We start from the raw sequence: 12,314 nt of genomic DNA, 5'->3' as shown, positions 1-12,314 counted from the left end.
TTTCTCTCTCATGAATAAATAAATAAAAATCTTTTTAAAAAAAGGAAATGAGATGGAGCTCCAGATAGACACACATACATATGTCCACATGTGTGAGTATGTGTAATAGCTCATGACGTAAAAAGTTTTTTCCCTGGGTTTTACAGTAAGAGAAGTTGAAAGTAAATGCTGTCATCTACAATGATAATTTTAGGTACAAAACTTGTAGACAGAATATAAACAACCTTGTAATCTCCAACTAACTTCAAATTGATTCGGTTATATTTTTCTCACCGCATTTCTGGCTTTTACACTTAATTCGCTTTATTTGAACAAACATGCACTTAACCCCAGGCCAAATGGTCATCATCTCAATCAATGGCCATGAAAGGAACACCCCTTGTGTATTTTTTTTATTACTTTAAATAAGCAGTGGTGAAAAAGTATATAAATAATGGGATCTAAAGCTAGTGTTCCTTGTATTCCTTCTATAAAAATTCTACTTTAATTGTAAACATCAGCCAGAATCAGAGGAGACTAGTTAAATATTAAAACAGGCCTTCATACAAAATACAGATCTATACTGAGCCACACTCACTGAAGGTAAAGGAATGTCCTTATTGAAGAGAGAGATACCTTATCTGTGTGAAATGAGTTGATCACTCCTTGTCAGAAAATAGTGACAGAAACTTAGAAAATCATCCCCAGAAGCAGCCTTTTTAAGCTGAAATGGAGAAACTGGAATTTTCTATAATTAATCCATTCTAATTTTTAAGAACTTTGCACACTGGTAAGGGATAGGAACAAGCAGAATGGTGTACTATCATCTTTGTTTTCCTCTGATTCTTTGGTGCCAGTTTTGTGAAGGGGGGGGGGGGATGTCTTTATATATTCTCCTTCACAAAACTTTCTATTCCAAGTAGATTTGGGAATGAGGAGAGGGTTATATATGTTTGACAGCTACTGAGTCAACCATCTGTCTACCCAGAGCACAAAGCCAGTATCTCCTCCATCCTTTTTGGCTGGAATTGCCCAAAAGGTGCTAATTAATGATAGTTTTTATATGTACAAGAGAAACTGAAGTGAGACCACTAGCTAGAGGCCATCCTTAAGCCATCTAATAACTCTGAGACACTGCTATCCTGATAGATATTAATATTATTATAATCTTCAAATCTATGAATTCAAGCCAGTGGTTCTGAAATGAAAGATTGCCTATTTTATGAAGCAAGCAGGGCCATCTTTTCCTACTTTATTAATTTAATGTTGAAATCAAAAGAGGGTGTATTATTTGCTTCAAAACCCAATAACATGTTCATGGCTGATCTGCAGCATTTCATATTTACAGGCCATCTTTCAGTGGATGGACTTCCTTTTTCTCACAGGTTTCCTTGTCATTTTATAACCAGCTCACTGGACCATGGAGTCAAGACCCCTGGGTTTACATTGTGTTCTATTCCTGTATGACTTGCTGAGCGCCCATATCTCCATCGCATAGTAAGAAATAATGATGGCTGGGACCAAAGGCTGGCCGAGAAATAATTCTGAATACCTTGGGGGTCAAGTTTTCTACAAACGTAAACTGTATGTGTAATTAAATCAAGCCCATCTTTGGCTAACAATATGTATAAATCAAACACAAGACTTTCTTCTCCCCCAAATTGACTGGTAACGCACGTAAGTTCAGATTTCCAAATATTTTGGTTGCTAAAATGTTCACGTTGTTGCTACATTATCTCTTCCTAACCGTGCCACTTCAAAATATAATGTTTAGCAAGTCCTTAGACATTTTTAGCCTTAATAACATAGGTGTAAATACTAGATACATGGTGCCAATAAAGCATAAAAGTAAAATCCATGTCATTTCATACAGACATGTACATTTCTAGCCCTTGACCTTACTGCCAACTCTCCTGATACATCATTCAATCTAATTTTCCAATCTGTTGAAAACATTCTCCAGTTGCTGAGTCACTTCATAAAACTGCATTTATGACCCTGGCCTTAAGTTTCTTAAAATGATGTGGCTTTGATGAGTAAACAGCAGATTCTTTGCAAAGTCTCATAAAAAATAAAAAGTAGTCAAATAAGGACAGGTCAACCAAATGATTTCCCAAAGGAATTGGGAAATTTCTAAAATCCTTTTCTCTGTCAGATAAGACGATGACGAACAACTTTCTCAAGCAAGGTGTCTGACGAAAAGGTTGCAAATTGTGTAAGTTGGTGACTTTTGCATCAAACTGAAGAAGGAGCAAGATACCAAATTAGAGGCCTACTGTTACAGAATAGCACATTTTGTGAAGCACATCTGTGCTTCACTGAAAACATGTTTCCAAGAATTGGCTCAGGAGAACTACCTGAAACAGAAAATGGACCTGAACTTTCTGAGTTATGATGTAATCCGCTAGAGGAAAAAGAAAAATAATTCTTTTATATAAATAATGAATGTGGCAAAAGTTCATTTTCAAACTGTAGAAACTTCTTATTGCTGATTCCTTGTGTAAGAGTGTTTCCTGAACCCTATCATCAAGGTAAGGGGATGGTGGTGCAGAGAGCGGACGTGGATCACACCTAATTTCCCTTTTCTGGCATTCCAATGCTCCCATTCACACGTGGCAGGGCATCCGTTCCAATGGATTTAGCCTAGTTTGGATCAAAGCTTCCTCTACTTCATTTAACAGATTTGCTCAGATGGAAGGTCTCAGAGGAGAAACAATGTTAGTAAATGGGGGATTTCTGAACATATGAATATGTAGGTCGTTGGATTTTTAAATAAATTAGAGAATAGTTTATCTATTAAGGAAGATTCACTGTACATATTTTATGAAACCATCCTTATTATAGGTCAGTGGGCATCCCACAACCATTCCTTGCTAATATTAAGACTTTTAAGATACTGTCATAAACCTTTTCAGTGTCACAAGCCTCTGATTAATTTTTTTAAGTCCATCAAGTGACATGGGACAAAAGAATACTAGTGGTTAGAATTCATAATCAAACTGTCAAAAAGCATAGATGTAAACACTGTAAACAGGCAAGCAACTTATTTAATGTCCACAGGCCTAGTAAGTGAAAGTATGTCAACACTAAATAAATTCAGGATATAAGCAAGAGAAAATAAATTGCAAAAGCAATGAAGGTAAAATCTTAAAAAAAAAAAAAAACGGAAAGAAGAAAGGAGGGAGAGAAGGAGGGAAGGGGGAAGAAAGAAAAGAAAAAAGAAACTAGACAGGGCACTGGTCCTGTTATTTCTTGAAATTATTAGTCCTACAAACACCCTGACAGAGCCCTGGAGACAGCGCAGGGCAAAGGAGCAAAGCGACTCTGAAACTCACATGAATTACATAATTCACTTTTCAGACTCAGGGAGGATGGTTTTCATTTAAGTCAGGTTTGGAAGATCTCACAGAGCTTCAAATTCATTGTCCGCTTCTGTCTCATTCCCTTTTTCTTTCATTTTCTCTCCCTTACATTCGCTATCCATAAGTAAATCCAGACAATGTCACTATCAGTCCATTGAATTCAAGCTGGATAACATTTTCAAGAGAAAGTAGTACAGTAAAAAAATATCTAGACTATTCCCATAGTGACATCTCACTTTAGATTTGGAAGGTAGTAGGCATAAAATTGAAGGTAGGTTTTACTCACCCTACTATCCCATGATATAACCAAGAGCCACTTTAGACCAGCAGTGGCGTTGATCTATCATTTGAGACGAAAAGCACATCCTGAGATAAAAGATTCCTGTGTAAGTGATTTATTAAGGAGGTGCTTTTGAGGGAAACTGGTGAGGAAGTGGGGGAGGCAGGGCAGGGAAGGGAAGAAGCCCAAGCAGTCCCTGCCTTAGCCTCATCCGCAGAGAGCTTTGGAGTAGGAGTCACACTTCAGAGCTGTCCCTACTACTGGAGGCAGGGGAGCTGGGCTTTCAGCCTCCTGTCCCTATCAGACATTGGTTAAGTATTTCCAGCTCTCTGCCAGTGTGAATAAAGCAAAACCCACTAGCCTGAGGAAAGTGCTTTGAATGAAAAGCTGACTAGCAGTTGCTAGCTTCTAGAAGTAAAAGTAGGGGGAGGAAGGGGTGAGAGAGAATTAGAACACCAAAAACAGACCAGGCATGTTATCTCCTTCAGAATATATTGTGTGTAAGGTCATAATGACAAAAAAAGACTCCTATCATCCTGATGACACAGACGGGATAGGACATTCCGCTATGCCCCGTACCTAGAACATTATTCTCATGCCCATGCTAAAGATTTGATATTCTAGCATTGCATGATCTCAAGACACACTGATTAACATAAAAGTGTATTAAAAGTAAGCTCCTGGAAATATGGCTCTATTCCCTCAATTGTGTTATTTTGTGTCACCAAATGATATGCTTACAGTGGCAAAGGATCAGAAATACAAAGTAATTAATAGTTTCTCTTTGGAGAAGTGGCATTTTCAAATGCTGCTTATTATGAATTTGAGTTGTTCATCTGGAAGTTTTAAACACCACAAACTAGGCTGATGCCCTTTTTTATTTTCAGTTGTAGCTTCATTTATGAATATTATACACGTGATTTTGTCCTATACACACACCCTCCCTCCCTAATTACTAGTTGTTACTGGTCCAATTATCAAGCACAAATCCAGGAACACAAACTTTAGGGTGACAAATCAAGTTGCTTTTTATTGAATTTGATAATAAATTAATAATAGAGATCATAAAGAGACTCAATCAGTTACATATCTGCCTTCAGCTCAGGTCATGATCTCGGGGTCCTGGAATCAAGCCGCCTCAGCCAGGCTCCCTGCTCAGCAGCGAGTCTGCTTCTCCTTCTGCCTCTGCCCAACCCCCCACCCCACCCCCGCCGTGTGTGGGTGCGTGCACACACTGTCTCTCTCTCGGTCTCAAATAAATAAACAAAATCTTTAAAAAAAATTCAGTGGACTGAAGTATGTTACATATCAATAAAGCAACTAAGTACAAGATTGATACTGGCTTTAGGTACCCATCAAAAATAAGTAGTCCTAATCCTGCTTGCTTTGAGGGAAAAAAAATGTTGATTCTTTTCTATCCAAAGATTAGCAATTCATTTATGTTATTATCTATAAAGTTAATTTTTGTTTATTATAGCTGGCAAATCACTATATCACCCATAAATGTCTGATTCCACTCAAAAAAAGCCTAACATTTGGAAAATCCATGGTTGGTTTCATGGGGCATAGTACACCATATTTTCCATTTAATGATTCCGCTGGTGAAACCCAGCTGTCCAACCCTGCTGTTAGTGACTACAGTATATACAGCAAAAACAATCTGCCTGCTGACCTCCGGCTTAAGTTCAAACTATGTCATTCTGTCAATACCATCTACCTTGATTAGGTTGGGCTTTATACACAACAGGTTATGATCCCAGAGGGATGAAAAGCTTTCCCAAATTAAAAGCAGAATTTTAAAAGGAAATACTCATACATTCCTATGCAGTTTCCATTTGATATCCTCAAGGCTGGCCCATGAACTCAAACTCATGTTGATTGAAAGTGAATGTTCCTTTCTGGGTGTAGCCATCTTACAAATTTAATGGCAGGAGGAAAATAATAAAATGTGTTCCATGCTTCAATTAGACCTTTTATAACTTGGCACTTGAACGATGGCAATGCCAAAGAAAAATCATTAATCCATAAAAATAGACAAAAAGGATTGTGCAGGAGAAGACAGACCTCCAGGATCCTAGGGCCATGGCCCAGCATTCCCTCACACTAACATGGTCTGTCTTTTGTCTGGCCTCTCTGTGAGTCCTCTCTAAGGCTTCATGCTATTTGGATAAAATGTATATTGCATTTGATTCTAAAATCCAACCATGCTTTCAATTTTATCCTTAGCCAAAGGAACTATATATATATAACCAGGCAATAAAATGTTGGCTAGCTATGAAATGCCTATTCATGCACATGGATGATAGATGAAAGAAAACACACACATACAACTGCAAAATAAAGGCTAAAGATGCATCCTTCCATTTTGCATGTAGCGGGAACATGCAGTAGACTTGCTCCAAAGGACCAGAGTTTTTCATAACCCTAGTTCATATATCTGGCACACAAATGCTGCTTGAGTGCCCTGAGTCCAAAAAGAAGTCACAGAGTGACATCCGGAACGTGTGCAAACCTCTGTGAATCTCCAAACTCACTTTTAAATGATGTAAACTGAGTCTGTCAATAATAGAATGTAAAAATTAGCTAAGAGTCAAAGGAACAAGAGATTTCACCCTGTTGGTCTCCTGCCATACCTAATCTGTCAGCACTAAACCTCAAACAATCCCACCATGCTTCTTCCCTGCTCCCACACCCCTGGTTCCGGCATTCCTGAAGACTGTTACCAAACCACAGTGCTTGGTTCCATCCCTAGTTCACGCCTGTTAACTTCAGCTGAGATCCCAAACTACTTCACAATTCCTTCTATCTCAGATTGACTTCCTACCCCATTCAAACTGTCAACACATTTCTGGCCTCCTTTTCAACACCAAATTCTGGAAAGAGGAATTTGCAGCTCCTGCTTCTATATTCTCAATAGTTTGTCACTCCTTAATTCCTAAATTCTGGCTCCTGCCTTCTCCAGTCTAATGAAATTATACTCTTAGTTTGCCAAAGGTCTCTCCCAACCAATCACCAAATTTCATGGCGTAGTTTCAAGCTTCTTGCTCCCAGGCATCTTAGTTTTGCACACATGGACACATCTCCTTCTGGAAACTCTCTACTCGTGTTCTCTGTACTCTCACTACTGCCTCCCTTTTCTTCCATCTCCACCTGCTCCCATCTCTACTGGCATTTCTTCTGTCTCTTCTCCTGCTGAGAGCAGTGGTAATGGTTTTTCCCTCTCCTTCCCCCAACTCTTTAGATCCTTTCTTTAACTATTTTCTAACCCTGAAAACTTTTTTTAGCACCAGACTTGTATTTTCAATGGCTCTGCATACCTTCACTTAAGAAATCTCCCAGCACTGCAGAGTCACAACAGCCTAATCCAAAATAATCACTTTAACCTTACTCCAACCAGTCAGTTCTCCTTGATACTCTAAATAACTACAGATGTACTCTTACCCACAAGGCTCAAATCTCGGCATTATATTTACTCTCATCCATTCAGGTGGTTACACTTTCCGTCAACTTTACCTCCATGGTGCTTCTCTACTCTGTGCCCTCTACTCCACCACCACCACAGCCTAGTTCAAAATTTCTACACATTCTAGCTGGACACCAATGGCTGCTCTCTAAATGACATTCCTACCCTCTTGCTAACATGAAGCGGCGGCAGATTTTCCTAAGAACCAATTCTGACTATTGGATCATAGCATATTCCTACATAAGACCTTCAAAGTGGCTTCCAGGGCCTATTAAAGTTCAAAGGTCCTAGCAGGGCCCTAAGACCTTTTTTGGACTATTTCCCCCCTTTCAAGTTTTATTATCTAGCTTTGCTATCAACTACCAACTATTCCCACACTTGCCTAACTCAGCACTTTTCTCATTAATTCCTTTGGCCAAAAATACCTTTCTTCTCCATCTTTGCCTGTTCAATTCTATTTATCTTTCAAGGCCTAACTCCCCAGCAACTTAGTATTCAAGTCAAGTGTTTACATATGTGCTGGCCCATGATCTTGTTCATCATTGCATCTGCAGAGAGCTTAGCTTCCTGCCTTGCATTTAGTAATGTGGCCAAACTTAAACCTACTGTCCTCTTAAAGACACTATATTCATCCTACTGTAAGTATTTCTTATCCCCAGCTCCTCACGGAGCTCCAATCCACTAAAACCATGGTTATTCTCTCACACTATCCACCTTACTTCTCATTTTACTTTCATTATATGAATACATTCTTTTTTTAACTACCATATCATTAGTTCCTTGAGATTAGCACTTTTATCTTTTTGTTACTCCTATAAGCACTAGATTAGCTGTTATGAAAGTATGGTTCCCAGACTAGAAGCATCAGAATCACCTGGAACCTTGTTACAAATGCACATTTCTAGGTCACAACCCAGACTATGGAATCAAAAACTCTGAGATGAGGGCCTCAATAAGACAAGATCTACATTAATAAATTGTTTATCTTCTTATCATTTAGTATTATACTGGCATGCAATTACCCCAAAACATTAAAAAATGAATAAGTTAACTACTACCAATTTATCCATAACTTAAATCTAACTTTTATATATTGAAAGGTTTCTAAAAAAAAAAAATCATAGAAATTATGACATACAATGAAACTCTTCATAAAGTTCAAAAACAAGATAAATAATAGATTATACATGGATAAATAGTTTTAGAACTATTTTTTTTTTAAACAAGTGAATGATAACCACAAAATTCAAGATTAGGGTTATACTTGGGGAAAAGCAGAAAGAGAAAATGGGAGAAGAGAAGAACACACAGGCGCAAGTCATTGGTAACATTTGGGGTCCTGAGCTGGGTGGTAGGTTCACAGATGTTCATTACCTTACTGAAATTAATTAATTATGGCTATATATGGATCAATGATGACAGTATTTCCAGAAATAAGGATTATTAGTTAATTCTGTATGCTCTGAGAGTCATAAAAATTCTTCAAAGGAATAAAAAAGATGTCACAATTCTGTCCTTAATATTATTCTAAACCACTAATTATCATGTTCAATGCTAATCATACCTGTGTGCGGTTGAATGCCACTCTTGCAAAGACAGCTTGGGACACACTGGCCCTCTTCAGCTCATCTCTGACTTGCTGGTAGATATCTGGAGAGACTTCTACAGAAGAGTTGGTTGGCTCTGGCTTGACTGCTCTGGGAATGGGCGGATGGTTCAGGAACTGCTGGTTGATGGCTTGAGGGTGCTGGTGAGCCAGGAGGCGGCTAACAGCAATCTGTTGGTTTATCAGATGGGCCATGGCAATTTGTTGCCTAACAAGTTGTGGACTGAGCTGGGGAGAAAGAAGACCAGGGCTCATGATGGGCTGTAATGCGGGCACTTGGTTTCGGATTGGAGTACTGTGGTGGATTTGGCTATGAGGAGACTGTTCGTTGGTTTTCCCCAAGGATGCCAGCTGGTTCATATTTGGTAAATGCATTGGACGCTGGCCCAGAACACAATAGTCTGAAAGGTTTTCTCGTTCCACTCTTTCCACTGTTAAGAGATAAAAATGATAATTCATCATTATTTTCATTGGCATAATTTGTTGCTAATATATGTAGTACTGAATTATCATATTTTTGGTATATTAATGACATAAGGTTTTTTCCTACAAAGTTGGAAGCCCCAGAGTAAAAGTAAAACTGCAAAATGTTACAAGACTCAATTTTTTACAGGTAATATGAAAGTAATAATATTTACTACTTCATTTTTCTTAAATTCTTAAAGGCTGGCATTTTATTGAATAACCAAGACAGAAACCACTAAGCATGATAAATTCTAAATCCTCTCATATTCCCAAGCTCTCTCATCTCCCTCATCACCCTCTGTTATAAAAACACCAGCTGTTCTCATCTTCTGTAGTTTGTGGTTAATGGTGTAGTTCATGGTTATCAGGAAATGACAAGGACAACATCTCCTGCCAAATTAACTGCTACCTCCTAACAAAAAAATCTCACACAGTAAGTATTATACAACTATGGGAACAATCATAGAAAATGTGTACCATGTAGCATATCTTTTATCTACTCACCTGTTATCTTTGTTATCAGACTATTTCTTTAAGAAATGGAAAAGTTAATAATTGTGATGTGCACTAGGATAAGAAAAAAAAATCTCACAATATGAATAACATTGCCTTGACTTTCCATTAAATAAGATGCCTCTCCCCTAGATATCTACCTTATTACATTTTACTGTACTTTACTAGTAAAGATTTAAGGACTAGCCTTGGCAGAGGAAAAAGAAAGTATCGTATACGTTCAAACAGAAGGCGAAATTTTTTCCTCCTCCAAGAATATTTCCCAGAAAAGAGTAAATCACCTCAGAGTCAAATCCTTATCTAAATCTCTATATCATGTTATGATGTAAAACAATGGTTGCTTTGGAGAAAACATGTTAGGCTGAAACAACCACCATTATTCCTAGTTTTAAGCCCTTACAGATGTAATTTAACAAAATCTGGGCTTTTAAAAAAGATATATTTACTTATCTGTGGGGGCAGGGGGAGTAGCAGAGAGAGAGAGAGAAAGAGAATCTTAAGCAGACTCTGAGTGAGTGCAGAGTCCAATGCTGGATGCTGGGCTTGATCTCATGACCCTGAGATCATGACCTGAGCTGAAATCAAAAGTAGGACACTTAACCAACTGAGCCACCCAGGTGCTCCAACAAAATCTGTTCTTTAAAGCAAAAATTCCAAACAGACTTAGTAATTATTTCTTAAAATTGCAAATGTTGGATATGTTCATGCAAAAGCCTATTAAGATAACTTTAAAGATCAAGAAATCAAAAGTAGTCACCCATATGACATATTTTAAAAATAACTGTCCCACTATTATGCAAATGATGCTGTAGTTTGGCACAAGGTTTACAATGGCAGGATCATATTTGTAACAGAAAAGTCTGAAGTCTCAAAAAAAAAAAAACTTAAGCAGAAACAGTGTGTCCTAGAAAACTGGGTTAAGTGACTCCAAATACAGGGTTTTATAATGCAAAGACACAAGTGCCAAATCACACGTGAGGAATTTTGATAAAATCAATCAAAAAATTAACTTTAAAAGTGGAGAAAAATAGCATTTCTAATTAACATTTTATGTAATATGTGATATTAAAATATATACATGGAAGTTAATTCATTGTTAATTAAAATGTAAGTAAATATTTGACCATTTTATCCATATGTCTTATAGTTTTATATATTTCTCACTGGGAAAATAGATAAACATTAGTGTCCTGGGATCACTTTATATTCAAACATATCTAGTATTTCTGCTTTGCTTAGAAAACAAAATGAATGCTTAACTTTCCCATGAACCCCCAAATAAGTTTACCTCAGATTTCTTGAAAGGCTCAATTTCTAACTTAATCCTTTCAATGTAATTCATTTAGTTGTATTTACCTTTCTTTTACAAGGTTCAAGGAGAGCAAATTATTTTAATCTTATCCTCTCAATGCAAACATTTTTCAGTCATTGTATTAATCAAATTTAAGGTATACAATCTTACAATCACACCAAGCAAATGGAGAGCCTTCAAAAGGCTACATAACACAGTTTCAATACAACAGGAATGACTATTATGACTCCCCGACTGAGAGAAGTAGAGGAGCTGCATGCTGCATCTGGAGTAAAGTTGTACTTTATAGATAGGAATACTTGGCACTTACTAGACACTTGGTCCACTTTTATTTGTTTAATTCCTTTTTAATTCAGCCAAAATAAAAGCATATTCAAACACTTAAGACATAAAAGTTTTATCCATTTCTTTTTCTACTTAAAAAAATATAGAACCATCTTTTTATAGCACGCATCCTTTGATTGAAAGCTAATTTTCCAAAATGTTGGTATTTTCATTTTTCAGTGGTTTTATTATACTTTGAGTGAGTCATTTCCTTGAAATACTTCCTTGAAATAGGGCACCTGGGTGGCTCAATCGGTTAAGTATCTGCCTTCAGCTCAGGTCATGATCTCAGGGTCCTGGGATCGAGCCCTGCATCGGGCTCCCTGCTCACCGGGGAGTCTCTTTCTCCCCTGCCCCCCAAATAAATCTTTAAAAAAAGAAATGTATCTAAATCACATCATTAATAAAGATTTCTATTCATAGATCTAGTCATAATTTTTCACACAATTAAGCATTAACGTCAGAGCTCCAAGAAACCTATATGAATTGGTGCAATAAGAATCAGAATAACGTCACTCCATATTCCTTTAAGATTTATACATAGTATGTTCTTAGTTCTCAGACCCTTATAAATTCATATACTTAGGGATCCCTGGGTGGCACAGCGGTTTGGCGCCTGCCTTTGGCCCGGGGCGCGATCCTGGAGACCCGGGATCGAATCCCATGTCGGGCTCCCTGCATGGAGCCTGCTTTTCCCTCTGCCTGTGTCTCTGCCTCTCTGTCTCTCTCTGTGTGGCTATCATGAATAAATAAATAAAATCTTTAAAAAAAAAATAAAAAAAATAAATTCATATACTTAAAAATAGGGGCTGTGGAAGTATCCTTAAGAACATATAATAATACCAAGAAGTACTAACTACTTAGAAAGCCATAATGAAGGAATTGCAAAGGCAAATGCCACACCTCTAGGAAGAGAGCAAAAGCCAGCAAAACCAGCTGAAGAGATAGGAGAGTAAGAGAAAGCCTGCCAGCCCAAAAGAAGCAGCCACTACCTTGCCTCGGCCAGGCTG

General features: G+C 37.7%; 1 protein-coding gene across 5 annotated transcripts in view; it reads right to left on the bottom strand.

Annotated features, from left to right (window-relative positions):
- The window catches only part of SATB2 (SATB homeobox 2), a 288,389-nt gene that overhangs the window by 66,734 nt on the left and 209,341 nt on the right, over window positions 1–12,314 (bottom strand). For all 5 annotated transcript variants that reach the window (XM_072813436.1, XM_072813439.1, XM_072813437.1 and 2 more), the window contains one exon: window positions 8,649–9,121. In XM_072813436.1, coding sequence (XP_072669537.1) covers window positions 8,649–9,121 — 473 coding nt within the window. The remainder of the gene's footprint in view (window positions 1–8,648; window positions 9,122–12,314) is intronic.

Source organism: Canis lupus, chromosome 36 (assembly GCF_048164855.1).
Source record: "Canis lupus baileyi chromosome 36, mCanLup2.hap1, whole genome shotgun sequence".
Classification (NCBI taxonomy): Eukaryota; Metazoa; Chordata; class Mammalia; order Carnivora; family Canidae; genus Canis; species Canis lupus.
The sequence above is the reverse complement of the archived record's forward strand: the minus strand, read 5'-3'. Positions and strand labels throughout refer to the sequence as shown.